Below are 26,540 nucleotides of genomic sequence, written 5' to 3'. Positions count from 1 at the left end.
TGTACCATTCTCGAAAAATAACCCAAGTTGGAAGGTTTCAAGGCTCGATTTGCGACTAAGAAGCGATTTCAGCAATTCTCCATACTACTTAAGGCACCTACTACCTATATAGAAACCCAACGCCCATGCCCGGGTGTTGTACAATATAACTATGCAATAAATAATCTTAATAATAACCTTAGCAGCATATGACTAGCCTAGGCATGTCCATGAATGATTTTCCCAATTGGGTCTCACGGGATCAAAGTCGGGAATTTTGCATGAAATCACGTAATTTGATCAAAGACCCAAGGTTCAAGGTTCCAATGTCGCCACGCCCTGTGCTAAGATCTTATCCTGTGTTTCATGGGAGCGGTAAGGACCCAGAAGGATGAAGAGAAGGAAAAAGAGTTTTTATTTTTTAGAATTTTTTACTTGGTCCTTTGGTTACAATTGAAGAAAATTTAGAAATTTAGGGTTTTGTATGAAACATGTGGAGTCAGCTGTCAACGTCCCAATAGACGTCCACGATAAGGCAAAGGCAACCTATGAAGGAATCAATGTATTTCTATTAGTAACAAGGAAGATGGTTACAATGTAGAATATGCATATAAGACTTCAACAAATTGACCCGAAACTTAAATGGTAACACCGCCACTTGAAGGATATGGCGTGCTATTGCCGAATGCCGAATCCTTTGTCTTTCTTTCGCAATCAGGGGTTGGAAACGTTGACACACAGTTCGAAAACATGGTAGCGGTGTGCAGGGCTTGCGTGCTTATATATTTGATCCTAGAAAGATCCACAAAATGTGCGCTTCGTAGTAGATTATTTCTTTTTTGCTCATTTAATTCCTCCCAATATTCTGTCCTGCCAAAAAGCAGAGCGTCTCCTCTTCAGGAAAACTGAGTTGCATGACATTGCCTCTTTGACCTCTTTGACATTCGATCTCAGATATCTCGGCTTTCAAGGTCGGAGATCAGGCACTGCTCAGGGTCCCCAGGATGGCAATCGATACAGCTACTCAGTTACCCAGTAGCACTGCACCGACCAACCAGGATTTGAGCAAGACAATTAGCCCTCAATTAGCCTTCAATCGACTAATCCGTCATGATCTCATAACGACGGATTTTGACGAATTGAAATTTCGCGCTGCTGCAGCTCGTCAATTGGGGTTTGACGAAAGGGACCAATATACCTCTGCAGAATCGGATTCTCGTCTAATTGTCTCCCCGTATAACACATCCCCCCATCTGCTGGACCTAAATACGCTGGACACGCAGAGTCGACTCCTGACTCTAGCCTTGGCTTATTTCAGGCCAATTCGAGACGATTATGCCACGGCAGACTATCTGGACTCGTTCAATTGGGATGAGGTCTTTCATCTCTTGAGAGGTTTTTCGGAAGTGGAACATCACACATGGACAACGCAAACATTCTATGTAGTATCTTTTCGATCCAAGTTACAACCAGGGATCGACAACGACTATTTGCATGCGTTGGATGCACATTCGCATCAGGAGGCTACTGCCAGTGGCGGCCTATTGAAATATTGGTTCGGTACAAAAAATGAGAAGCGGGAAAACTTGGCAACTTGTAAGTTTAATACATACTCATTCCTTTGGATACTATACCAGTGCCTAGTAACTAATACAATTACCTTGTAATAGGTATATGGCGAAACCGGAATGATGCCAGGTCAGGAGGCCAAGGGCCATGGCACGCAAAAGCAAGAGCTGCAGGACGCGAATTATACGAACACATTGTTTTTCAAACCATGAAATTGGTTATTGAAAACGATGTTGCATCGTGGCGCATCAGCGAATGGGTCAACGAGGAAGAATCATGAGAGAAAGAGAATCTACAGTTAAGCGATCATGCACCTGGGCTGGCGTTGATTACTGATAATACTATCGTTTGGGGACAATGTAAACCAAGCGCATCATGATAGTCATGAAAATATAGAAGAATACAATATGATCTACTACTATTCTATTATCCAGGAGAATCGGGGAAACATGTAACGTTGCATATAAACCAGTCTGGGTGGCCTGGGATATGATATTATATGATGTATGTATATTGTGATGTTTCAAGCGCTAACCTCCTTGTGCACGATCGCACAGACTCAGGATAGTAATTTTGGTTTAGGGTACGTAGGTAACATGGTCGCAAAGGTGCCATAGTCCGGGTAATACGTTTAACTTGTCCGTGCTATATCTCAGTGCTGAAGTTGGGGACATCGATAACTCCCGAGGCATCCTCACGTCGTTATGAAAGATGATCACAGAATATCGTCGATTCGTGTTACTGAATATTCCAGTGAACCCCAGATATCCATTCCGTGTGGGTCTTTGATGTATCACTTACAGCCAGTCGCTGTCCCCATTTCCCCGCCTGAAGAGAAAAGAGTAGTAACGCCCGCAGTGGAGAACTTGCCTGGTCCCACCAAATGCCTAATCAAGTATGAATTCCCGCGACAACAGGCGGGAATAATTACCTATGCGGCTGTGACATGGGCACCGTGCAGCCTGAAGAGTGTTCTTTGTTGTCAACGCCCCACAAAACAGTCGACGAGGGCCCTTGTGAGCGGGGCATGGATAATAATTGTGATCTTCCGGTTGGATGCATTTTCTGTATGACTTGTTGACTGCCCCCCCGTGATGACAGCAGGAGACTATAAGTTCGCGCCAATCTGCAGTCGAGAGAAGTTGGTTCTGTTAAAACTTCTTTTCTCTCCGCCCTTACTGTCTCAATCTAAAGGAAAATCGGTCTAAAAAATGGTTGGCATCTTAGCAGAAAACCTCGCGGTCAGCGACGGGCCGTTGAACTCGGAAAATGCGACCCTTCTTCGTCCTTCGGATCCCACACTGCCCCTCGAGGAGCTCCACAAGAGGTATGAAGAAGACGGATATCTGTTCTTGAAACAAGTCCTCCCACGAGAGGATGTCCTCGAGGCTCGCAATGCATACTTTTCATACCTCAAGTCTACTGGCGTTCTCAAACCTGGCTCCGAGCCAGTTGAAGGCATCTTCGACCCCGCAAAAAGTCATGAAGATTACCCTGGCATTGGAGCAGGACATGCTGATGGGAATGGAAGGCCCGGGGGTGAACAGGCGGCGGCATTTGTAGATCTTGCTTTGGATGCTCATTACCAACATTGGTATGCAGAGAAGTTTTGTAACCACCCCGCGCTTTATGACTTTGTTGCAAAATTTTCTGGTTGGAATAAAAATACCCTCAGCCTGCGCCGCACTTTACTGAGGAATAATATCCCCGGTTCTAAGCCAATTGGAGTGCACTATGATCAAATCTTCTTACGGCACGGCGACCCAACAAGTATTACTGCCTGGGTTCCCATGGGTGATATTAAGTTGAATGGTGGTGGGCTCATCTATCTGGAGAATGGTAAGTTGAAGCTGCTTGTATAGGCCCGCTTAATCAGTGCTAATATTTGCCACAGGGGACAGCATTGGTGTTGAGCTAGAGCAGGCATTTTACAAAAAGGCAAAAAAAGCAGGGTTGAGTGATGAAGAGGCCAAAAACGCCTTCAACTCAAACATGATGGCCACTGGGTTGTTATCGGAATTCCCCGCTGAATTTGCTCGTGAAAATGGTCGACGTTGGCTAGTCTCAGCCTACGAGGCGGGTGATGTTGTCTTGCACAAGCCTCACATGGTATGATATTCCTCAGTTGGGAAGTATTCATTTTTGCGAGGTTAATTGTTATGATCTAGATCCATGCATCGACGCTGAATCACGATCCAGATAATGTGATTCGTCTTGCAACCGACCTTCGATTCTGCGATTCTTCAAAGCCGTATGATAAGGTATGTTGGATATATTATTCTTTCTTTTCAGAGAGCTGGGCGAGTCTCGTGTGCTGATTGTGATTTCTAGAGATGGATGAATCATTATACCTTCAACGATGGTGTTTAGCAATGGTCTTTGAGCAGGTTCATACGAGCAGATTATGCCATGGGAGGGAAAAGGGACGAGTAGAAATCTATTCCTAAGGAGTATAGTTATTTAGAACCTTGGAATACGCGGATGGGTTTATACCACACTACAGAACTCGATGCACTTTTCTATATACCAGTGCATTTTCGAATTATTTTTTATCATGCTGAGCCAATGAAGCAATCGAATACGTTGCCGATGGGATTTATGAATAAACCATGAATAAACCATCAGCTGAATCATATTTGGGCCTAGCGTAGTACATTAAACTGATAAATACTAATGTGGAGCACCTAGGGAGCCTATGGAGTGGAGTATATCTTTCAGCCGTACCTGCTGTGCTTGATATCCTCTAATTTCTATAATCTCTGTAGTCAACTAAATTTTTATTTGTTTCTCAGCATTGTAATTATGATCTAACAAGTCAATGTCTTATTGGGTATCCGAAATAATTGGAATGCTGGCTGTCATTCCAGGAGCCGACATCACGCACCCCTAGCTTCGTGTCTTTCATCTCCCAAGAAACCAACTTTTTTTCAATTTAAACGACCTCGTTAGAACTTTTGCAGAAGGGCGATATGACATATATTGCGTGGAGAATCAATTGAGCATAAATAAATTCGTCGAATCCTTTACTGGTAAATCGTTAAGGTGTTAAGATGCTAGGTTTGTTAGGTAATATTTGAGGAGGGGAGGGAGTTGACACTCGTCCGACACTTGAGTATGTAGAATCCTCATTCCAGAAGATAACAACAATTCCCATATCCTGAGAAAACAAGCTATATATGAATCATCAGTGGATACCCGATCGACCTCGCGTGTGGAGATCTTCTAGCGTTCCTGTGTACTTTACATTTGCCAACACTGCACCTCTCTACGCTCTTTGATACAGCCAAGTTCAACTTGTGATTTCGCGCAAAAAAGAATTACTACAATGCTTTTCTATAGATTCAGATCGTCCTTGAGCGTCGCGGTAGTAATGGCTCTTTTGACCACTGCTGTTTACGCCGTCCCAATCTGCGACTCGAGTGATGAGACCCGAGCCCAACGAGCCTCAACTATTCAGCCTCGCGAGCCAGTCAGTGGAGCATGAAACCAAAGCCAAGCTATAGCTCTATAGCTCACTTCGAATTTGCATTTTCTAACAGTGGAATAGAGAATTATCCCGGATACCGAGCACTATCTCGCCGATGTTCTAGACATGCTAGGCGTCCCTTCGTTAGACTCATCGAATACTCCATCAAGCACCCCTTCACTGGCCCCAACCCCGACTATCCAGGCGGAAGAAGTTCACCCACAAAACATCATGGCCACTTCAGCCAAAGTCCAGCAGTATAGCCCGTCACCTTCTCCAACGACTTCTGCCGATGAGGTGACTTTTACTACAACCATCAAGAATGGGAAGGATAAGCCTTTCAAGAATATTCAGATTGGATCTGGTTGGGAGGGCAAAAACCGCGTCGAGGCTTCTGATGTCCCATTCATTATGGACGCCGTCTACGGCACGCTTGCGGATAGGTTTAACGATTTGGTTGACAGCTCAGATGAGCTTGGGTTGAACAAGTGATGGGATCGGTCACGGTGATAATATATACTCACCAATACCTTCGAATGGGTATTCCCAAAAGAAGAAGAGATTGAACGATATGATGTGATCCGTAGTTTGAGAATGTATTTATATCGCGACGAATCCTTGGCTTAGCAATTGTATTAAGTACTTGGTCTTTGTAAAACCGGCTCCTACCTACAACCTTGGGACATGTCCAGTGATTAAATAGCATATTTTAAGTCGAATTAGTAGCTATGTATCATGTATCAATATGGCGGTTGCTCTGCGGCTCGTTTTCTCCTCATGTAATAAGTTCAAGGCTAATGGAGCCCCGAGGGTGATACAAAAATCTAGGCGTAGACGTGTACCTTGGAATCTGTACTTCCAGTGGCTAAGACACAAGGGAAATCAGATGTTATCATCTCATGCTCTGGAACTGGGTGGGTTTCCAGAAACTCCTTTGACGAGCTATGCCTTTCGATAAGGGACACTGCACAAGGTGCCCAACAGATACAACTGACGAAACCATCATGGATATTATCAAGTGTTTTCCATAACCTTGCTCCCTCCGCAAGATTCCAGCATCTTATAGTTCGATCATCACCAATGCTGAGCAAAAACCTTCCACCGGGGTGAAATACCAGGCCTCGTACCCAGCTATCATGACCCACTAAAGTTTTAATCAATACCCCCTGGAGGTCCCAGAGTTTGATCGTCTTATCTCTCCCAGCTGTAGCAACGAATCCCAACGAGTAACCCACAGGAGGCTCTTTCGCGTCCATTAGAGCTACAAGGTGAGAGTAACTTGTCGGAGGTGCAAAGGCACAACATTCCAAGTGATTACCATGGCCTCGGAGTATTGTCTGACAACTACCAGAGGCAACGTTCCAAATGGTTGCGTTGTGATCACTGCCGCACGAGACCAGCCATCGCCCATCATAAGAGGGTGCCAGATCCCGAATCCAACCACAATCCGTAGAGATCATTTTCACACAGGTGCCGGTCAATATATCCCAAAAACGGATAGATGTGTCACGACTAGCCGAGACAAGGGTATTTTGATTCGGGGTGAGAAATCGGACGCAAGAAACAGTGTGATCATGCCCCGAGAGAGTACGTATGTTAGCGTAGCCCTTGGTGGGATCCCACAATTTGATAAGGAGGTCATTAGAACAGGACGCAAGTAAGGTACGCCCAATTTGTCCACCAAAATCCAGTCCTGTAATTGTTGCTGTGTGCCCTTTGAAAGTATTTTCAAGCTCACCAAGCTCCCAGTTCCAAATTTTGATAGTACAGTCTTCGGAACTGGAGGCTAGGGAGGAGAATGTTGGGTGGAAAGCTACACTTGTAATCGCGGCTCGATGAGATTTCAAAGTATGAGCCGGCTGTACGGGGAGCCATTTGAATGGGTCTCGATTGCGAGACTGGAATTGAGGAGATGATTCTAGCGCTTTACTCAGTCGATCTATCTGGGCCTCTAAGGTTATAACCTGACAACTGTTAGTATCAAATTCCAAAAAATTCGAGGGCGATACTTCGAAAAAAGAACAACTTACCTTTCTTTGAAGTAATGTATTGGTCGTCCATTTCTTCTCTAGTATGTGTGCAAGTTGCTTATATGTATGAGTGGGGCCCTTGTTGAACCCCAGCTCATCGTGCATAGTGGCAGCGGTCTTTTCAGCGTTTATCGTTGATAGGTATCCAATTATCGCTTTCTGGCTGTATAAAGGTTTAGCGAAATGATTCTCGGGAAGGAGGTAAATGAAAATGAATATACAGTTCCTTCGATTGTGACTCAGTTAGTACACTCGCCATTCTGCGGACAATTCAGCTGAAGGGTGTATGTAGAAAACAATGTGTCATCAGATGCTTTAATATGCTTTCAAAGTGAACAAAGAGGTCTTCCCAAGGTTATTAAATCAGAAGAATGTAGCTAGATATAAAAACGCCCCTCCAAAAGACTCATCAAGTCCAGATGTTGTTTGGGTGTAAAAGGGGGTGCTGGGTGCTGGGGTTGCTACGCAGTTAGTTCAGTTACTAATCACACTGTGTTCGACCACTCCACCACCACATGCAGCAATGCAAGGCATGTGCATTATTTAGTTATAATCACTACAGTCCCAGCAGCATTTCCAAAAAAAAGAGAGAGAAAAGAAGAAAGAGAGAAAGAGGAGAAAAAGAAGAAGAAAACTATAATTAAAAAAATTTCATCGATCAAGAAGGTTTGAAAGAAAAAACGAACGTGCATTTATCTATGCACATGTACAATATGAAGCTATTCAACAGTGACTTTTCCCATGTTGGGGCTAATGCCTCCCGCTTTCTCTTCTGAAGAAATCATTCATCTCTATACCATTCATGAAGTCATGGAGAGCTTTTTGAAACCCATCAAATAACTCCGATTGAAAAAAAGGAAAAAGAAAAAGAAAAAAGCATGTCTACCAAGAACCACTAGACTCAAAAGTCTAGGAAACGGATCCACCAACATATCCGGATATGCATATTAACGAAGACCGGAGAGCCTGAGAGATCAGTTGCAGGGTGGATATGAGGCATGCTGATTTGATGACCCGGAAGAAGAGATGATGAGATACTGGGCCCAAAATCAGTGGAAGTCACTGGCTAGCCACATATGGTGCTATTCGTATCACCATCACCATCATCATCACCGTCATCTTCTTCATCAGTGTCCAACAGACCCTTGCTGCCACTAGGGGAATTCCTAACAAGGAAGCGACCCATGCCCTGAATACTCCTCGGGGCTCTAAAAACGCCTAGGAACGCCATGAACTGCCTGAAACTTCGCTTACCGCGCCGTCGGTTACGCCGCCGCTCTGATTCGCGGCCATCACGGCGATGACGGCGGTGATGGCGGCGGTGATGTTCATTGAAGATGCCCTTTTCAAGCCTCCTCTTCCAGGAAGTAGTAGTTGCCGGCCAACTTCTGTTCCTGATCCATTTGACTTTGGTACTTGTTGATCCGAGGGCGGTAGCTGTTGGGGTCACGACGGAAGGTTACGTCCAAGCTCTGCAAGAACCTGTTGCAGCCGGTAACCAGAGACTCGGGAGTGTTTGCACGAGCATCTACGGAAGGCTTGCCGTCAAAGACAATAACACGATCTGCCAGGTAGGTAGCCATGATGAAATCGTGCTCGACGATAAAAGCGGTCTTCTTGGTGTGCATGATGAAACGCTTGATCACACGGGCAGCAACAATACGCTGTTCAGAGTCCAAGTAGGCACTGGGTTCGTCAATGAGATAAATATCGGCAGGTATGCCCAGAGCCAAGACAATGGCAACACGCTGCAACTCACCACCAGACAGGTTTTGAACCTCCTGGTCGATGAAGTCGTCCATTTTCAGGGGCTTGTACACATCAGTCTGGAATTGGGGCGAGAGGAAAGCGGCCTTAATACGCTTGAAGAACAGCTGACGCACGGTACCCTGGAACTTGGGCGTGATCTTCTGGGGCTTCATGGAGATGTTCATCTTCGGCACCGATGAACCATGGTCAGGCTTTTCTGCGCCAGCAAGCATCTTACAGAACGTGGTCTTTCCAGTTCCGTTCTCACCCATCATAACAATAATCTCCGAATCGGTGAACTTGCCAGGCTCAACTTTCAGGTGGAATCCACCGAGAGTCTTCTCCATTTTGGGGTAGCTGAAAGCGCGATCCTTATCGACGAGGAAATCATCGCCCGCTTCAGTCAGACGGAAACTGAGAGATTCCTCACGGAAACGCAGATTCTCAGTGGGGATATGTCCATCCAAGAAGATGTTGATGCCCTCGCGAACCGAGGAAGGCAGAGTCACGACACCGTAGACAGCTGGGCGGCCGTAAAGGACACAAATGAAGTCGGAAAGGTAATCGAGTACGGACAAATCGTGCTCCACAACGATAACGTAGTCATCGGGGCGAAGGAGACTACGGATAGTACGGGCAGCAGCTAGACGTTGCTTGACATCGAGATAAGACGAAGGCTCATCAAACATGTAGCTGGAATGAGGTTAGATATAGTGTCAAATGAATTTTCTTGAGATACACTTACACGTCAGCTTTTTGGACACAAACCAGTCCAATGGCAAAACGTTGCAGCTCACCACCAGAGAGATGGTTTATATCGCGATCCGCAACCTGTCTCAGCTCTATGAGAGGCTAGTCAGTGTTTATATTTTTTTGTAAAAGGGGAAAGGGCGGCCGTACCAAGCACATCCATGATCTCCTCCATGTTGTCGAGCTGGGAGCGGCTCTGGATGAGTTCCTGCACACCCTTGACAGGTCCCTTCACAGCGCGAGGAATCTGGTCGACATATTGGGGCTTCACAACAGCCTTCAGATCATCCTCCAGGATCTTGGTAAAGTAGTCTAGCTTGAGTCAGTAAATTGAAACGTTTTGCGAGATCATTTTTTATATACTGACTCTGTAATTCGGAGCCACGGAAGTACTTCAGAATCTCCTCCCAATCGGGTGGATTTTCATAGCGACCCAAGTTAGGCTTCAGCTTGCCACTCAAAATCTTTAGCGCAGTACTCTTGCCAATACCGTTTGTTCCAACAAGACCCAAGACTTGACCGGGGCGGGGCATAGGAAGACGGTGGAGCTTGAAGCTGTTGGCCGAGTACCGATGGGTAACCTGAGTTTCCAGGTTGGTGGGCAGGTTGATGATATGGATGGCACCGAAGGGACATTTTTTAGGGCAAATACCGCAACCAATACACAGGCGCTCGGAGATGAATGCGATTTTCGACTCAGCGGTCACTTCAATGCAGAGTTTACCGCTACGGACGACCGGACAGGACTTCTTGCACTCTTGACGGCATTTCTATACTCAATCAGCACCATATTTCCTACCAGGTAGTTTAACAATCATACCTTCGGTTTGCACTACATATTCGAAAGGATTTGACGTAAGCGGGTTGTGAACGAGATTTTTTTTCCTTTCGCGTTAGCGGGGTACTTGGGACGAACCTTATCCGAGTTGATGATGGCAATACTTCAAAGCGCAAAAGTGTTAGCAACGCGTCATATATCAAAAAACGAAAACCTGTGCTCCATCGCGTGGGGGGGAGGTTCATACCGAGTGAGCTTGTCAGACATGGTGAAGGCTTCGGTTCAAGGAACCAGCGTTATTTATGTATAAAAGCGGGTAACAAGAAATTCGTGTAGGGCTTCTCCAAAGAGATCCGGTGGGTTGGGCGAGATCGGTACTGATGCAACACAGTATTCAGGCGCAGTAAACGCACCAGGTATCTGCGCAGACTCAAATTGACGGGGTTGAAGACGACAACAATGGCAGCGTCGGGGGCAGAAATGAACCGGCTTTCTTCTTTCTTATTGTGGGCTGTCATGCCTCAGGCTGACACAAAGTGACCGCCTGGATGGCGTCCGCATTATTTAGCTTGAAGCTGATTGGTTCCCGACAGTCCACCGGAATAACAGATGATCCGTGAATGACCACGCGGTCACATGACTGCCAGTTGTTCATGCGCGAAGCGAATACGCTAGTCCCAATTTGAAACCCGGGAGAATTGATACCTGAATTATCGGGCAGGAAGGCCGATCCTTGCCTGCAAACCAAACCAAACCCGAATCAATCCTCCCCCAACTCTCTCTCCCTCACTCGTCTTGTCTTCATCTCCATCATCGTCGCCTTCGCCGCCCGCCATTTCTTTTTTTACAACATTGATACCCTAGCCTCCCCTATTCTGGGGTCACCACGCTATGGAGTGTAAGTTTTTCTTTTCCTCTACGCCTATCCCCAAACATATCGCCAAAGCGCTTCGTTCGGGTACTTCTCCGCGTCCATCGACCCACTGCCAGAATCCCCCAATTTATACATGTTAAAGGACATGGGAAGAGAATGATGAACACAATCCCCAGAATCTGCCTTTATTGTTTATCCTTGGTGGATCGTCGCGGTCAATGCTCTCTTGCTGCCTGCTTCAGTGGTGACCGCGTCCATGCCACCCAGCATCAAAAACTATCAAAGCCCATCAGTCTTGATATCATACCCCAATCTACCTCATATAAGCTTTAATTCCCTGCGAACTGAGTCGCGTATCATTGTTCTACCGAAATACACGTACATAATGTGCCTGCCAACTTGAATTGAGCTTCAATGCTGACTGCCCCTCGGTCATAGCATCTAGCATGGTGATCCCATCGGGTCAAGGACCTCCTTCTACTTCCACAATGTCCAACGGATATTCGCATTCCCTCCCTGTTGATAAGGTCGAGCCCAATATCGATGCGATTGCAGAGAACGAACATACCCCATCCGATCCAGTCGAGTCCTATCCTGTCTACGAGTCCTCCCCCGAGCCCGATGCCGCGGATGATTCATACGATGCCGAATCTCCGGCTTCGGATGGAGATGATGATGATGTAGTGATGGAAAATAGCGATGATGACATGGCCCAGTCAAGTCGTGAAAACTCTGCATCCCCGCATGCCGACCAAGGACTCAAGCGCAAATCATCACCGCCGGATGAGCGAGAGTATATCAACCAAAATGCGGACTTGTTTGGGTTGCGTCGGAGTGGTCGTGCCCGTACAACACGTCGTCTTGCAGATTCATCCGATTCTGAATCCGATTCGGTCGCGCCGCGCTCTAAGCGCCGGCGCAAGGAGCCTTCTCAACAGCCCTCAAAGACCTCGCGATCAGCAACTGCCTCGTCGTTATCGGAGACAGACAGCGATGAATATGGCGGCAAAGGTGCTCGTGCGAATAAGGCAAGACGCCGCCGCCTCCAGCAAGCTACAGGCAACGAGTCTTCCTTCACCGAAGTTCGTTTCTCCACAAGAAACGCGTCTAAGATATCAAACTACAACGAGGACGAGGATGATGAAATATTCGAAGAGGACCCAGATGAGCTCAAACCGAGCTACTGGGGTTCAGGCTACGAGGAAGATAATAGACCAGCCGTTGATGTCGTCCTCAACCATCGACTTAAAGATGGCGTCGATCCTAATAATCCTGATACAGATCGCCAAGATTTCGAGTTTTACATCAAGTGGCAGGATCAGTCATATTACCATTCTAGTTGGGTGCCGAATGAAGACCTTGTGAACTACCGTAGCACTCGTCGAGTGGACAATTATGTTCGCAAGGTGCTGAATGAAGATCTTCGGCTTAAGCATGACCCAGACGCCCCCCCAGAAGATCGGGAAAAATGGAACCTCGACCGTGAAAGAGATGTCGAAGCAATTGAGGATTACAAACAGGTTGAACGAGTGATCGGTGCCAGAGAGGACAATGGCATAACTGAATATCTCGTCAAATGGAAACGGCTTTTCTACGACTCATGTACGTGGGAGGCGGAAGATCTGATTAGTGTCATCGCACAGCGCGAAATTGATCGATTCATTGATCGTTCCGCCCGGCATCCCGTTTCTGACAAATTGGAATCAAATCCGGCCACGCGCAATACGTTCGAGGCAATTCATACCACGCCAAGTTTTTTGCAAAATGGCGAGCTAAAGGACTTCCAGATCAAGGGTCTGAACTTCCTTGCTTTCAACTGGGTTAGAGATCGAAATGTGGTGCTAGCGGATGAGATGGGGCTAGGCAAGACAGTCCAAACCGTGTCTTTCATAAACTGGATGCGTCATGTTCGCCGACAACAAGGACCTTTTATTGTTATTGTGCCCTTGTCAACCATGCCAGCATGGGCCGATACCTTCGACAACTGGACACCTGATCTGAACTATGTTGTTTACAACGGTAGTGAAAAAGCTCGTGGTGTTCTCCGTGATTATGAGTTGATGGTGGATGGTAATCCCAAGCGGCCAAAATTCCACGTGTTATTAACGACCTATGAGTATGCCATGAATGACTCGCCATTCCTTGGACAATTCAAATGGCAGTTCATGGCCGTTGACGAGGCACATCGTTTGAAGAATCGCGACTCTCAGCTCTATATGAAGCTGGTGGAGTGGAAGTGCCAGGCGCGCCTGCTTATTACGGGCACTCCGATCCAAAACAATCTGGCAGAGTTGTCATCCCTTATGGACTTTTTAAATCCCGGTGTGATCCAAGTGGATGTCGATATGGATCTCAACTCTGACGCTGCATCACAAAAGCTGGCTGAGTTGACTGATGCCATTCAGCCATACATGTTACGACGTACCAAGTCCAAGGTGGAATCCGACCTCCCTCCAAAGACTGAGAAGATCATTCGTGTGGAACTCTCCGATGTCCAGCTAGAGTACTACAAAAACATTCTCACGAAAAACTATGCTGCGCTAAATGACGGTGCCAGAGGAATGAAGCAGTCGCTTCTGAACATCATGATGGAGCTGAAGAAAGCAAGTAACCACCCTTTCATGTTTCCTAATGCGGAGGCTAGGATTTTGGAAGGCAGTACTAGACGTGAAGATATCTTGCGTGCTATGATTACTAGCAGTGGAAAGATGATGTTGTTGGATCAACTTCTTGGAAAACTGAAGAGAGATGGCCACCGCGTATTGATCTTCTGTCAGATGGTTGGCATGCTCAACATCCTGAGTGAGTATATGGAGTACCGTAATTACAAATATCAAAGGTTGGATGGAACTATCCCCTCGGCGGCCCGTCGCTTGGCAATTGAACATTACAATGCCCCCGAAAGTACGGATTTTGCATTCCTTCTGTCTACACGTGCCGGTGGTCTTGGGATCAATTTGATGACAGCGGACACTGTCGTTCTCTTTGATTCGGATTGGAACCCGCAAGCCGATTTACAAGCCATGGCACGGGCTCACCGTATTGGCCAGACCAGGCCCGTCAGTGTCTATCGTCTCGTTTCAAAAGACACGATTGAAGAAGAAGTTATCGAAAGAGCACGAAACAAGCTTCTGCTAGAATTTATCACCATACAACGGGGTGTCACTGACAAGGAAGCCTCTGAGATGCAAAATAAGATGTCTCGAGTAATTGGGGAACCAAACTCGACGGAAGACATCTCTCGGATTCTGAAGCGACGTGGACAGCGAATGTTCGAACAAACCGATAACCAAAAGAAGCTGGAATCGTTGGACATTGACTCCGTGCTTGCCAACGCCGAGCTTCATCAGACCGAAGAAACGGAGCAGATTCAAGCTGACGGTGGCGAGGAATTTTTGAAGGCCTTTGACTTTGTCGACATCAAGGTCGATGATCTCAGCTGGGATGACATCATTCCCAAAGAACAACTAAATGAGATCAAGGCCGATGAGAAACGCAAGGCAGATGAGAAATATCTTGCAGATGTGATCCAGGAAAACCAACCGAGAAAACGTCAAGCTGCCACCCAGTCACGGGATTCACGAGAAGAACGCAAAGCCAAACGCCAAGCTCGGGCTCAAGTCGCCATTGATGAGGGCGATGACGAGGATAATAGCTCATTAGATCCCATGCGTCCTCTGGGAGAGAAAGAGTACCGAGCTCTGTCCCGTGCATTCCTCCGTTACGGCGATCTGGATGATTGCGAAGAGCTTATTCTTGAAGATGCTCGATTACAGAGTCGTGACCGGGAGACTGTACGCGCTGCTCTTCGCGAAATGACTGACAAGGCAAACTCCCTTGTCCAGGATAACTTAACGCAAATGGAGGCCATGAAGCAATCTGGCAAGAATCTCACCAAGAAAGAGCAAAAAGCAGTTTTGTTTGATCATCACGGCGTCAAGCGGTTGAATGCTTGGACTATTGTGGACCGGCCTCCTGATATGCGGCTGGTTCGAAAGATGACGACCTTACCCGCCGACTTCAGAACATTTCGTCTTCCAGAAGCCACTAAATTGGCTGACTACAGTTGCCCTTGGGGTGCTCAAGAGGACGGTATGCTCTTGGTAGGCATTGCCCGGCATGGATTCGGTGCCTGGGCCCAAATTCGTGATGACACAGAGTTGGGTCTCAGTGAAAAGTTCTTCTTAGAAGAGCATCGGGTGGAAAGAAAAACCCAGCGTTTGCAGGGCGAGGAAAGGTCCACGAAGTCACCCGGCGCCGTTCATCTTGTCCGCCGAGCGGAGTACCTACTTTCCGTTTTGCGAAACAAATATAGTAGTGGCAATAATGCTAGCGCCCGACGTGCAGTTGACAACCACCACCGGAACAACAAGCGCAATTCGCGCCTTGGCAGCGGTAGTGTCTCTGCGTCCCCTGCTCCATCGACCCGCAAAGGCCAGCGAGAAGTGGATCGTGCCCGGCAGCGCTCCCATGGCGGCCGAGATGGTGTTGACCGGAACCATACACCAAGTCACGACCGTCCCAAGTCAGGACATGACGCCAATCGTCACCGACGTCGGATTTCTGATGCTGGTAATGATGAGCTACGTCGACGCAAATCCCAAGAAAACGGCGGCTCTAGCAAAGAGAAAGACGACATGGCTTTCAGGGTGCTGAAACCTATTGTGGGCATCTTGGACAACGTATCAAAAATCACGGCTAAGAACTATCCGGACAAGGGCAAACGAGCACATGAGCTTAGAACAACCATTATGAAAATTGGTGATTTTATTCGTGAAACCCTAGGAGACGACACGTCAGTGGCCTCCCTCGAAAAGCGTCTGTGGTAAGTTCCAACCCTGACATTCTACCAATCCCTCCCCCCTCCCTTTCCTCATCTCTAATCCTCCTCTAGGGACTATGTTTCCGTCAACTACTGGCCCAATAGTGAAGTCACCGGTGCAAAGCTTCAGGCAATGTTCAAGAAGGTTCAAGAAGCTAAGGCCTCTAGGGCCTAATTTGGCCATTGAATTCTTTGATTTCATCATCTCCGTCTACCGCATATCACGACTCACTATCTGACGAAGCCCTTGTCTACATTTGGCGGAATTTCGGACATTTTCTTATAACTCAGTCACGACTATTCCCTCATATCTCTCTATTTATCTCTCTCCCCCTTTGCTTCTCTTCTCTATCTTCTTCTTCCTCTTTTCTTTTCTTTTCCCTTTTTTTTTACCAACATTCAAAAGTCAATGATCATTTCTTTCATTGAAGTACATACGGATGCACCGAGTTGCATGGCATTGCGAAAGGCGTCGAATGATTTGCGCAACCCAAAACAGACACCGAAGGGGAGTCCGATTTGACTTGGAAAATGATTCGAATGTCAGACGATATTTGCATGGCGTGTTTGGGGTCTTCTTTTTGGAGTTTCTGTCTATCCTTTTTGTCTCCCCAGCTTTGCTTTTACTTTCATCTTTCCTCCTTGGCAGACCGCAAGACTTGACCTCATCTCTCCTACTGGGCGGGGTTCTGGGCTAGCTGGATCTGCCCAGATTTAATTTCTGTTCTTATTCTTTTTTTTTCTTTGGGGTCGCCAATATACAGTTGTTTAGACTGTCCTGGCAGACCGTCTTTTTTTCTCTCTCAATTTCCCCCCTCTACTTTTGTCCCTCGACCCATCCTCTATTTGGTATCATCTTGTCATGTTATTTTGCTTCTCAGCACATTTGTATCCTATGGAGTGGCTACCACGGCGTCGATTGATTTTTACGCTGCACAAGACATTCAGCTAGTTTGGGGCACTATTTGTGATGTCCAATTTCATACATTATTTGATTAGAACAAAGAAAGTAGTCCTATTCAGGACTTCTCGGACTCCAATTGCCTCGTCCACATATATTGCGTTTATCGATGGGTGGGAATATGTGTTTAGGATCCATGTTCACAAACCCATCATAAATTAGTTCAATAAACTAAACCCTGGGATATTACGTAGCCCAGTATCAAGAAAGAAATTATTCATACAATTGCCCATTCCTCCTAGGCCCGTAAGCGTAAAAATCTTTAACACCATGCACGCCGAAAAAATGAAGAACCGAAGGGGGTGAGAGAAACAGAAAAAGGACAAAGGAAATGAAAACACAGCGGAGAGCTCAGAGAAAACTGGTAAAGAACTATACCACGGCTGTACTATCTTCTGCCTCTGCAGACTTCGCTCTCAATTGTTCTTGCTGGCGGGCAAATTGTTGTTGTTGCTGCTGAAGCTTCTGTAGACCGGTTAACGGATCCGATGACCCCAAACTGGTCGCAGGCGGAACAGTCACATCTGAATCCCCAAGAATAGCACTGAAGAGCCTCAACTCTGCATCGATAAGATCCTCAAAGATAGCCTCCTTCTCTCGCCACGCGCGTTCGCGCTGCGGTCGAACCTCATCCCACTCCCCACGCAGCTGCGTCCCTTCCTTTTCCGCCCAAAAGATTTGTCGCCGTAGTAGCCTGTATAGGTCATGTGGAGGTGTGGCGAGCTCATGGCTATCGAACCCAAGCTCGGGTCCATACTCGGGCATCATCATGTCTTCCGTGTCGGCGTCTATTAGAGGTGCAGCGTTCATAGAAATGATATGGTCCGGGTGGTCACCATCAGCGCCATCCTTTTGCGGATGCGTGAGTTTCAATCGAATGCGTTGAAGTTTTGAAGCCGGTGTGCCCGTTACACTAGTCGTGCCGCTAGCATTCAATTTTGCGTCTGCTTGACGCATGGAGTCGACTTCGTGGACAGAGCGCATGTGTTTTGTGAGGGCATCAGACCGAGTGAAATTACGGTCACATTCTGATAAGATCATGCCATTAGCTCAATTCAGTGGTGTGCCTTGTGTATGATTAAACCTCATAGGAGCGTAGTAGAAGCTTTCCGCATGAAATGTAGGGCAGGAGGCAGGAGGGAGGAAATGGGATATACCTGGTAGGGTACAGTAGAACGGCTTCTCGCGGGTGTGACTTCTCATATGAGCACGAAGAGCATATGCACTGGCATGCGTTTGACCTTTGCGGGAACAGTCGATCCATTCACACGAGTACCGTTTCTGTCGGCTCCCGATATGCTCATTGTGGAGGTGCTGCACCAACCCATCCATGTTCCCGAGATCACCGGCCGTGCACCCATCCCACAGGCACATGGTGACTTGGTCAGAAGTTCGACCGCTGTAATCATCGTCCTGGTTAGCGGTGCCTAAGTAGGCTGGGAAGTCGGAAGCTGGAGCATCGCCGGAGCTATCGGAGGAGATGGAGGCTGTTGGTGAGGCTGGAGGAGCATCATCTTGAACAGATGACAGAGGGGTATTTCGATCCCAAGATGCGACACCAGTGCGTCGTCGTTTTGAGGGAGGCATGTTGGATGGGGCTGATGGTGATTGTGCGCGACTTTCATGCTTGACTGTTTCATGGTCCGAGTCCTCTGCAGTGCCGACGGATGAAAGGGGCGAACCGGGGGAATCGCGAGAGGCCATGGTGAATAAATAAAGGCCAGCGACAAAGGTTCTTTGTCAAAGATTTATCGGGGACTTGAGGGGGAGTGTTGAATCGAGAATGCTTGTTAGTTTCAAGGAGTAAGTCAATCGATGTATGGAGCTGCTGTCGCTCCCGGATCACGTGACAAATATGCAGCTTTAAGTTCGATTTTTATTTTTTCTTCATTGCGCTTTCCTCTTCCCTTACTCCCTCAGGGATCACACTAATAACCAGCTTTCTTGTCTTGAGCTAGCCATCTACAATGTAAGATTCATCTTATGTTTACTTTTCCCCCCACCCCTGTTTCCCTGATGAACACAAAGAAGAATTCTGCAATGCAGACAATCTCCAAATTGGATTTTCGGGTTCGATTTCTGTGAGATTGTATGTTGACTCTTCTACACTTGATCTGATCTCTCTTATTAAACTATACATGCATTGTCATTCATTGTTGTATATCTGGAATCTCGTTCTAACAATCCAGCAGGTTTACTTATTTTACACGTATCGTCCTCCAGCAACAGTATGTTGCTTCAAAATAGCATCGACCTCTGCCATCTCCTCAACGGAGAAAAGTTTGACTCCACTCAGGTTTTGTGTGACCTTATCGACGGTGGTACCTCCGGGGATGGGAATAATAGTAGGCATGCCGGGCTTGTCGCTCAGGCTTCGAATCCATCCCAAAGCCACCTGAGCCGGTGCAACCCCCTTTCGACCGGCTAGGCTCTTGACCTCATTGATAAGTTTCATGTTTTGCTGGAAATTCTCTTCCTTGAAGCGTGCCAAGTGATGGCGAAAGTCGCCCTCGGGAATGTCGGATACCGAGGTGAGGGCACCGGTCAAGGCGCCACGTCCCAGCGGCGAGTAAGCAACGACGGGGATGTTGAGCTCAGCGCATGTCTTGGCGATGTCGTTTTCGAAAATATCGGGTGACCACATGGACACCTCGACCTCGACTGCGGCAATGGGGTGTATCTTAGCTCTATAGAGATCAGTTAGTGATATATTCATGTAGCATATCAGAATCGAAATTTTTCTTTCATGCACATACGCGCGCCGGATTGTCTCGGCATCCACCTCGCTCAATCCAATTCCGCCAATCTTGCCTTCCTTCACGTAATTCGCGAGAACTTGCACGGTATGCTCAATAGGAAAGTTCGGATCCTGGCGTGCACACTCAAAGATATCAATCTTCTTCGCGCCCACCAGCTTCAGACAAGTGTCCACGCTACGGCGTATGTTCTCTTCTGAGCCATCTGGGGTTAAAGAGCCAACTTGCAGGCCTCCCTTGATACTGAGGACAATCTTCTCGGCATTCTCGGGGTACTTGGTGAAGTACTTGTTCATCAAGTGCAACGAGTTGTACTCCGGGGTCCCGTACAGCTCGCCGCCGTTCCAGAAATTGGCACCAAGCTCTAGAGCCTTGTTCAGGGTTTCAAAAGCGGCGGTATCTGGAGTTGGCTCAGCAGTCCAAGTCATTCCTGGGTGTTGTCAATCTCTTTGGCCTTGTTACAGACTGAGGGGGTTTGAGATCTCTGCAAACAGAACAACTTACGCATGGTGCCATAGCCAGTGGGACCGACTTCTTTACCGTTAATGAAAGGCATTTCCAAGGTTTGTGGGTATATATTTCTCCTTCAAAGATCTCCTGGGTCTTATAGAATGGTCTAATGGTTGAAATCAGAGAGGCAGGAATTGGAAGAAGGTTGATAACGGATGGTGTTCTTACCGTGGTGGGAGAGACTTTTTATACCTGATTTTTCATGATCGCCTCCCGGCAGCTTCAGTCAACAGATTCCATACCTCATACACATAGTTTGTCTACTCCTTACATCCGAACCTCTACACCGGTCGACGGGCCCGCTCTTCATCGCAATTGGTTCGGCATATTTAGTGGGGGACTGATTCTTCATGAATCGGCATAGAGTGTGGCCGACGTCACCGGAGATAAGCTAGGGCCTGCAACTAGACCGAGTGCGCCCGGAGTTATGCGCAGTGCCGGGCGATCAGCATTCAACAATATGACAATGATGAGCAGCCTACTTCGAAGGCATATTTGAAGCATTATATTATAGTAGACACGTGTGCATCCAAGTATGTAGCAGAGCTGTTTATCTACTACTACTACTACTACTACTACTACTGCTACTACTACTACCTCTACCTACTACATGTATATCTATGTCTATATACAAAGGCCTGAAAAGCTTAGTAGATACTACCTATATATGTATGAAGCTCAGATTAACGCGCCCTAGCATGAGAATGAACTTTCTTGCACTCAACGACTGCAAAGATTCTCAGCATCGAACACCTGAATAGAGACTCAGAGACTCTTAAGGGCGGGAGTTCAACTTTGATATGGGCCGAGTATGTATCCGATGGGGACATTCTTTGCATCCTCCTATTTCCCCCTTCCTCTTTTCTTTTCTTTGGAATATCGGAGAATTTAATGAGAAAAAGTCTATTTGGTCATACTATTCTAATCAGGCCATCTGACTTGATAGCGTGGCTTCAGGGCCATTTCAACCACATTGTTCTCCGCCCGAAACCGGATAACGGGAAAGGAGTATAGCCCGAGGTCTATGCTAGTTAGAACCTAGGCAGCGCATGGGAAAACTTTATCTTTACACGGAAAAAAAATGTACCATTTCAAGCCCTATCAATGGAGCTTGACTGAAAAGCATACTTACAGTATAATGTAAGGGCGAAATAGACAAATAGACATACATCTGAGTTTCAATACACAGCATGCCCAGGCGGGAATAGATACTGTACCTACATATGCAAGGCAGAAGGCCAGACAAAGGCATATATCTGCGTAATGATGCATGCGTTACATTCAATTGTTATTTTCCCCACTACCTAAAGCTATATGGAGAAAAGGAGTGGTACACGCATAAGTATATACGCTACTCGCGATATAGTAGTAGCAAAAGCGTGGAGCGCTCTACTAGTAACATATCCATTATTTACATATCCATTATTTACATATCCATTATTTACATTTCCATAAATCCTTCGCATCTTTTCATTCAACCGATTATGATATGTTTTACCCCCGCGGAAAATAGCCCACTCAGGTCTAATTTTCGAGTGATGTCCTGCATGTTACATTGTTGATCTTACCTTTGTCTCGGCATGTCTAGGCGAGTATGTTGACGGAACCCCTCTTCACATCCCCACTTAACCATCTACCTAAGCTAATGATAATGCAACGTTCCATTCTTGATCACCGGGCTGGCTTGAGCTAAGGTGACCAAGATTATGCCTGACCAAAGGACAGCCAGGGACGAGATGTGGGGCATGCCAGTCACGCTCGTGTGACCAGTGGGGGTTGTGTGGGGAAGCCAAGCAAAGTTGAGGATCTATAGAGGACTAGTGAGTATTTACTGCAGTAGTAGATTGACCGTCTAATATGTGGCATAAGGATTTTCTAGCTGATCTGCACATGTTTCCAAGCCTGGCAAGAGGTCGCGTGGGAAGCGAATATTGGGTTAATTCAGATTCCGAGTCAGAAATGCAAGGAGTAGACTAGACTCATTAGATTAATCAGATAAATAGAAGCCCATTGACCTACTAATTTTTACTGTTTACCTGTTCACCTGTTCACCTGGCGAAATTCTTTGTCCCTCAAAGAGTCCCGTTTCATCTCTCTGCCACCATGGCTTTGTCCTCTGTCCTCCTCACATGTGCCCTGTTCCTTGGAGCCACAGCACTTCCTACTAGCTCTGGCATGCAAAATATTAAAAATGTTGTGGTTCTTGTTCAAGAGAATCGTTCATTCGATACCCTAGCTGGCGGGTTTACCTATAACTCAGCTATAGATGGCCTTGTCAACCACGCCTATTGCAACCCAGCTAATGTATCACTGGCACACTCAGAGAATATCTGCGCTGCTGGGATTGCTCAGAATGTCGCCTCTGATGATCCTGACCACACAATCACCGGCGGGAATATGCAGGTCTTTGGTACTTACCATCCTTCTACAAATGTCAAATCGTCCATGAATGGGTTTGTCACCGAGCAGAGCTATATGTATAGCCTTCAACAAAACATGATGGAGGCAGCTGAAGTCATCAACTATTACCAGCCAGATTTGGTTCCGGTCACAGAAGCTATGGCAGAGAACTTTGTTCTTTTTGATCGGTGGTTTGCCGCCATCCCAGGCCCGACAAACCCCAACCGAGCCTACTTGACTTCTGGAACTGTTCATGGTATGTGCCAGATACATATATCATCTCAAACCAACAATCCTGGAAAATTAATCATTAGGTAACTAACCTATCATCTAGGCCATGGATCTAACGATAATGCATACAACACCTCGATGCTGCCCCAGAAATCTATCTTTGAGCAGCTAACAGAGCACAACATCACCTGGATAAATTATCAAAACACCACAAATGGAGGATCGTTAGACTTCCTTCCCGATGCATTATTCTACCAATGGACTGCCAAGTCAGGAATGGGAAACACGAATGTTCTCCCCATTGACCGATTCTACGAAGATGCCAAAAATGGCAAGCTCCCCCAATTCACATGGATTAATCCTGAATGCTGCTCTTACACATCTATGCATCCAAAGTCCCCAATCAATATGGGCGAGAACTTCATGAAGAGCGTCTATGATGCAGTTCGTGGGTCCCCACAATGGAAAGACACTCTGTTCATCGTCACCTGGGATGAGCATGGTGGATTTGCTGATCATGTTGCTCCTCCCACGGGCGTTCCAGCTGGTGATAATATCCCATATACAGAGCAGGCTCCAGATGGTAAGAACTACACTTTCCATTTCGATCGCTTGGGTATCCGGGTTCCTGCTATGCTGATTTCACCTTGGGTGGAGAAAGGCGTGGTCCAGAATAAGCCCAGCGCTGGGGGTGGCGACTTTACTCATACTTCGATCCTGAAGTTTGTTTCTGAGCTGTGGGATTTGCCAGTTCTGACTCCACGGGTTGCATGGTCACCCTCCTTTGGTAATTTGATCACTAATAAGTTCCGAAAGGATGCTCCGGAGACTATGCCAAATGCTGCAGGGTATTAAGGGAGATTCTATCCATGTTACCTTACCACCAACACAGATATCCAAAGCAGAACTCGTCTCTGTACATGTATATGCACTTATGCCAGTGAAGTTTAAAGTATATAGCGCAGGTGTGATAAGCGGCAGATAGTTAGGTGCCCTAGTATAGAAATGTCATATAAACTTAGGATAAAAGTTCCAAAAAGAAAAGAATATAGCTTGATATTTGATCTCTTCTAAGTCAAATTGTAGTAGGTATAGTTCGTCTCCTCAATCTAATCCTCTTCAATCTCTCCTTCCTCACTTCCAGAATGAATTGCCTTTTCTGCATCTTTGATGTCTTCCTCAGGAATGGCAGGGCGCTCTCTTCCACGGTCTCGTCGTGGTCCCTTGCTGCGGTCCCGTTCACGACTATCCCGGCGATATCGCTTCACAGAACGACTTGCTACACTCTCAGTGTCACTCTCCCGTCTGCGTCTACGGTCTCCACCACTAGTGGTGCTGCGGGTTTCTCCATAATCGAGCTCATCGCGACTTCCACGAGGATCACCACGAGTACGGTATAAGCGCTCACGTTCGTCTTCCCGGCGGTCCAAATCCCTGCCTGGGCGGCGATCGAAGTCCCGTTCCCGCTCCCGATCACGGTAGCGGTCTCGGTCACGCTCTCTATCTCGATCGCTGCGATCGCCGCGATCGTCACGCGTACGGTAAGATCGTTCGCGATCTGCCTGGGCTTTGCGTCGATCTGCCTCATAGGCGTCTGGCTCGGGCGAGCGACTGGCGCGGCTGCCACCTCGTCGTTCTCCCCGACTGCGATATTCACGATCATTGTCTCGACGGCTTCGATCGCGCTCTCGCAACTCGCGGTCTTTCTCTAGATCTTCTTCTTTTTCTTTCAAGCGTCGGATTACTTTGTCGAATGCAGACTCCCGCATCTCGTCGCTTTCGACGGCCTTGTATTCTTCGTACTTTTCTAGTCGAGGTTGGACCTGATCCCAGGTATCCGTAACCCGCAGTGGGGGCTCGATGCGCTTGATTCGTGAACGGAGTGCATCGACAGCACGGCGTTGGTGGCGATCAGCTGCATGTTTCTCCTCTTCATCCCGGCGAATTGCTTTGTCTTGGATACGTTGGAAGATGAGCTGGAGCGTGTCAGGGTCAATTTTAGAGGTTCGCCGGTCGGATTCGACGACAGGTTTAAATTCTTCAAAGGTAGTTTTCGCGGTAACCTCATAGCGTTGGTCCTAGTGAATGTGTGAGTACAACAGAAGAAGAACGAAAAGAAAAGAAGAAGAAAAGTGCATGGGTAGTCTGGCTTACATCAAGAACATCCAGCACATCATTACGAGGACCACGAAGCGAGCGCTCTTCCTCCTCCACCATATCCCAGAACATGTCAAGGGGAGTCGACCCAGACTGACCCAGTATAGCTTGGTACCTGGGATCATTTTGAATCACAGGGCAGATGTTCATCCACTTACTTCCTGCTTTGATCTTACCCTGAGACCTCAATTCCTTCAAGAGTTCGAGAAAATGTTCTCGGTTGCGGCGCTCTTTGCGGGCTTGAACAGTCTTCTGCTCCTGACGGGCATCATTGAATGTACGTTCCAAATACTTAATATGATTCTCAAATGCAGTCAAAATATCGGACTTGGTCAAAGACTTGAACTTAACATCACCCTGCACCTTGTCATTGGACTCGATGACCACCTGAGCCTCGGACCAGCGCGTGTACGGTTCAAGGTCCAGACCGTTAAGGATACCAACCAACTCATCCATGGCGACCTTCCGTGTAGCGGCTTCTTGATCCACATGGGCTTTCTTGAGCTCAATCACGTAATCTTCAAAGAGTTGGCGTCTCTCGTTGTCATCACTGGTGGCTCGGAAAGTCGTCTCACCCTCGATAATGGGACGGATCGTCTTCCAGCGACTGTAGTGCTTGATCTCAGGATGGCGCTGCAGCATAGTGTTGAAATCTGCTCGGAGCTTAGCGAATCTTTCTTTCGCCCGACCCTTCTCCTGCGTGCGAACCTCGTCCACGTATTTCTCAAAAGCAGCTTTACGATCTCGCGGATCCTTCAGAGACCGATATTGCGGGTCCTTAATCGTCACCCGCATGGTCTGCTCCCAAGTCCAATCGGGCAGCACATTGTGCCTTTTGAGCATCTTCATAAAAGCGCCCCCAGCTTCTTCGATAGAGCCGTATTCGGGCTCCGAAGTGTTCATTGCTGGGGCAGCAACCATGCCGTTTGTATCGAAATTACCGTATCCTCGTCGGTCGTTGTAGCCTCTGTCACCTCGATCGCCGCGGTCACCCCGATCGTAATCATCGCGTTCATGGTGTGGGTGCGAGTAGGAGCTACCGCCACCTGCAACGAAAGAAGGAGCACTGAAAAGTGTTAGACAAATTCAAAGAAAAGCTTCCAAGGTTATATGGTATGCTTACGCCACTGGCGGACCTGGCACAGGAGGAGCTTGCGCAAGCGCATTCTTGTAAGCCTCAGGTATTTCCCATGTGCTCTGTTTGCTCTCCGTATTATACCAGTACTTTCGTCCACCATCCGCTGTATACTCCTTCCAAGGTTGATCTGCTAGCGCACGCTGGAATATATATGATTATTGGTACAGGGTTTCATAGGGTAACGTAGCGGAGATACCAACCTCAACAGGAGTCATCAGCTCAACGGGCTTAGCCCATTGTGTCGCTTTTGTCTGCACATTATAGTAGTAAACCCTTCCCTCGGCATTGCGCGCCTCCTGCCAAATGGTTGAGGCACCACCTGGGCCATTCTTTGGGTTCATGGTTGCACTAGAGGTGTAGACTGATGGGG

The 26,540-nt window shown here is 47.2% G+C and overlaps 11 protein-coding genes across 11 annotated transcripts; 5 read left to right on the top strand and 6 right to left on the bottom strand.

Annotated features, from left to right (window-relative positions):
• Positions 1 to 983: 983 nt before the first annotated feature.
• Positions 984 to 1,828, top strand: N7478_005253 (uncharacterized protein; the record flags this gene model as incomplete). Its single annotated transcript, XM_056921467.1, has 2 exons — positions 984 to 1,575; positions 1,650 to 1,828. The coding sequence occupies 2 exons, from the start codon at positions 984 to 986 to the stop codon at positions 1,826 to 1,828; spliced, it is 771 nt and encodes a 256-aa protein (XP_056779504.1).
• A 931-nt stretch (positions 1,829 to 2,759) lies between these two features.
• Positions 2,760 to 3,918, top strand: N7478_005252 (uncharacterized protein; the record flags this gene model as incomplete). Its single annotated transcript, XM_056921466.1, has 4 exons — positions 2,760 to 3,387; positions 3,443 to 3,657; positions 3,717 to 3,809; positions 3,880 to 3,918. 4 exons carry the CDS (start codon positions 2,760 to 2,762, stop codon positions 3,916 to 3,918), a joined length of 975 nt encoding a protein of 324 aa, XP_056779503.1.
• Positions 3,919 to 4,918: 1,000 nt separating this feature from the next.
• On the top strand, positions 4,919 to 5,506 carry N7478_005251 (uncharacterized protein; the record flags this gene model as incomplete). Its single annotated transcript, XM_056921465.1, has 2 exons — positions 4,919 to 5,017; positions 5,096 to 5,506. 2 exons carry the CDS (start codon positions 4,919 to 4,921, stop codon positions 5,504 to 5,506), a joined length of 510 nt encoding a protein of 169 aa, XP_056779502.1.
• Positions 5,507 to 5,838: 332 nt separating this feature from the next.
• On the bottom strand, positions 5,839 to 7,149 carry N7478_005250 (WD40 repeat domain-containing protein; the record flags this gene model as incomplete). Its single annotated transcript, XM_056921464.1, has 2 exons — positions 5,839 to 6,978; positions 7,045 to 7,149. The coding sequence occupies 2 exons, from the start codon at positions 7,147 to 7,149 to the stop codon at positions 5,839 to 5,841; spliced, it is 1,245 nt and encodes a 414-aa protein (XP_056779501.1).
• A 961-nt stretch (positions 7,150 to 8,110) lies between these two features.
• On the bottom strand, positions 8,111 to 8,376 carry N7478_005249 (uncharacterized protein; the record flags this gene model as incomplete). Its single annotated transcript, XM_056921463.1, has 2 exons — positions 8,111 to 8,233; positions 8,299 to 8,376. The coding sequence occupies 2 exons, from the start codon at positions 8,374 to 8,376 to the stop codon at positions 8,111 to 8,113; spliced, it is 201 nt and encodes a 66-aa protein (XP_056779500.1).
• A 14-nt stretch (positions 8,377 to 8,390) lies between these two features.
• On the bottom strand, positions 8,391 to 10,588 carry N7478_005248 (ATP-binding cassette domain-containing protein; the record flags this gene model as incomplete). The annotated part of the gene is made up of 6 exons (XM_056921462.1): positions 8,391 to 9,486; positions 9,539 to 9,635; positions 9,694 to 9,855; positions 9,911 to 10,313; positions 10,460 to 10,484; positions 10,569 to 10,588. The coding sequence occupies 6 exons, from the start codon at positions 10,586 to 10,588 to the stop codon at positions 8,391 to 8,393; spliced, it is 1,803 nt and encodes a 600-aa protein (XP_056779499.1).
• Positions 10,589 to 11,683: 1,095 nt separating this feature from the next.
• On the top strand, positions 11,684 to 16,192 carry N7478_005247 (chromatin-remodeling ATPase CHD1; the record flags this gene model as incomplete). The annotated part of the gene is made up of 2 exons (XM_056921461.1): positions 11,684 to 16,020; positions 16,090 to 16,192. The coding sequence occupies 2 exons, from the start codon at positions 11,684 to 11,686 to the stop codon at positions 16,190 to 16,192; spliced, it is 4,440 nt and encodes a 1,479-aa protein (XP_056779498.1).
• Positions 16,193 to 17,350: 1,158 nt separating this feature from the next.
• Positions 17,351 to 18,682, bottom strand: N7478_005246 (C2H2-type zinc finger protein; the record flags this gene model as incomplete). The annotated part of the gene is made up of 2 exons (XM_056921460.1): positions 17,351 to 18,006; positions 18,136 to 18,682. 2 exons carry the CDS (start codon positions 18,680 to 18,682, stop codon positions 17,351 to 17,353), a joined length of 1,203 nt encoding a protein of 400 aa, XP_056779497.1.
• Positions 18,683 to 19,181: 499 nt separating this feature from the next.
• On the bottom strand, positions 19,182 to 20,290 carry N7478_005245 (aldo/keto reductase family protein; the record flags this gene model as incomplete). The annotated part of the gene is made up of 3 exons (XM_056921459.1): positions 19,182 to 19,665; positions 19,735 to 20,164; positions 20,239 to 20,290. 3 exons carry the CDS (start codon positions 20,288 to 20,290, stop codon positions 19,182 to 19,184), a joined length of 966 nt encoding a protein of 321 aa, XP_056779496.1.
• Positions 20,291 to 22,347: 2,057 nt separating this feature from the next.
• On the top strand, positions 22,348 to 23,730 carry N7478_005244 (putative phosphatidylglycerol specific phospholipase; the record flags this gene model as incomplete). Its single annotated transcript, XM_056921458.1, has 2 exons — positions 22,348 to 22,900; positions 22,979 to 23,730. 2 exons carry the CDS (start codon positions 22,348 to 22,350, stop codon positions 23,728 to 23,730), a joined length of 1,305 nt encoding a protein of 434 aa, XP_056779495.1.
• A 254-nt stretch (positions 23,731 to 23,984) lies between these two features.
• N7478_005243 (snoRNA-splicing protein PRP40) lies at positions 23,985 to 26,511 on the bottom strand (the record flags this gene model as incomplete). The annotated part of the gene is made up of 4 exons (XM_056921457.1): positions 23,985 to 24,953; positions 25,030 to 26,098; positions 26,156 to 26,310; positions 26,371 to 26,511. 4 exons carry the CDS (start codon positions 26,509 to 26,511, stop codon positions 23,985 to 23,987), a joined length of 2,334 nt encoding a protein of 777 aa, XP_056779494.1.
• Positions 26,512 to 26,540: the final 29 nt, after the last annotated feature.

This window comes from Penicillium angulare, assembly GCF_028827245.1.
Source record: "Penicillium angulare strain IBT 27051 chromosome Unknown utg000004l_segment0_segment0, whole genome shotgun sequence".
Classification (NCBI taxonomy): Eukaryota; Fungi; Ascomycota; class Eurotiomycetes; order Eurotiales; family Aspergillaceae; genus Penicillium; species Penicillium angulare.
This window is presented reverse-complemented; position numbering and strand designations above follow the sequence as displayed.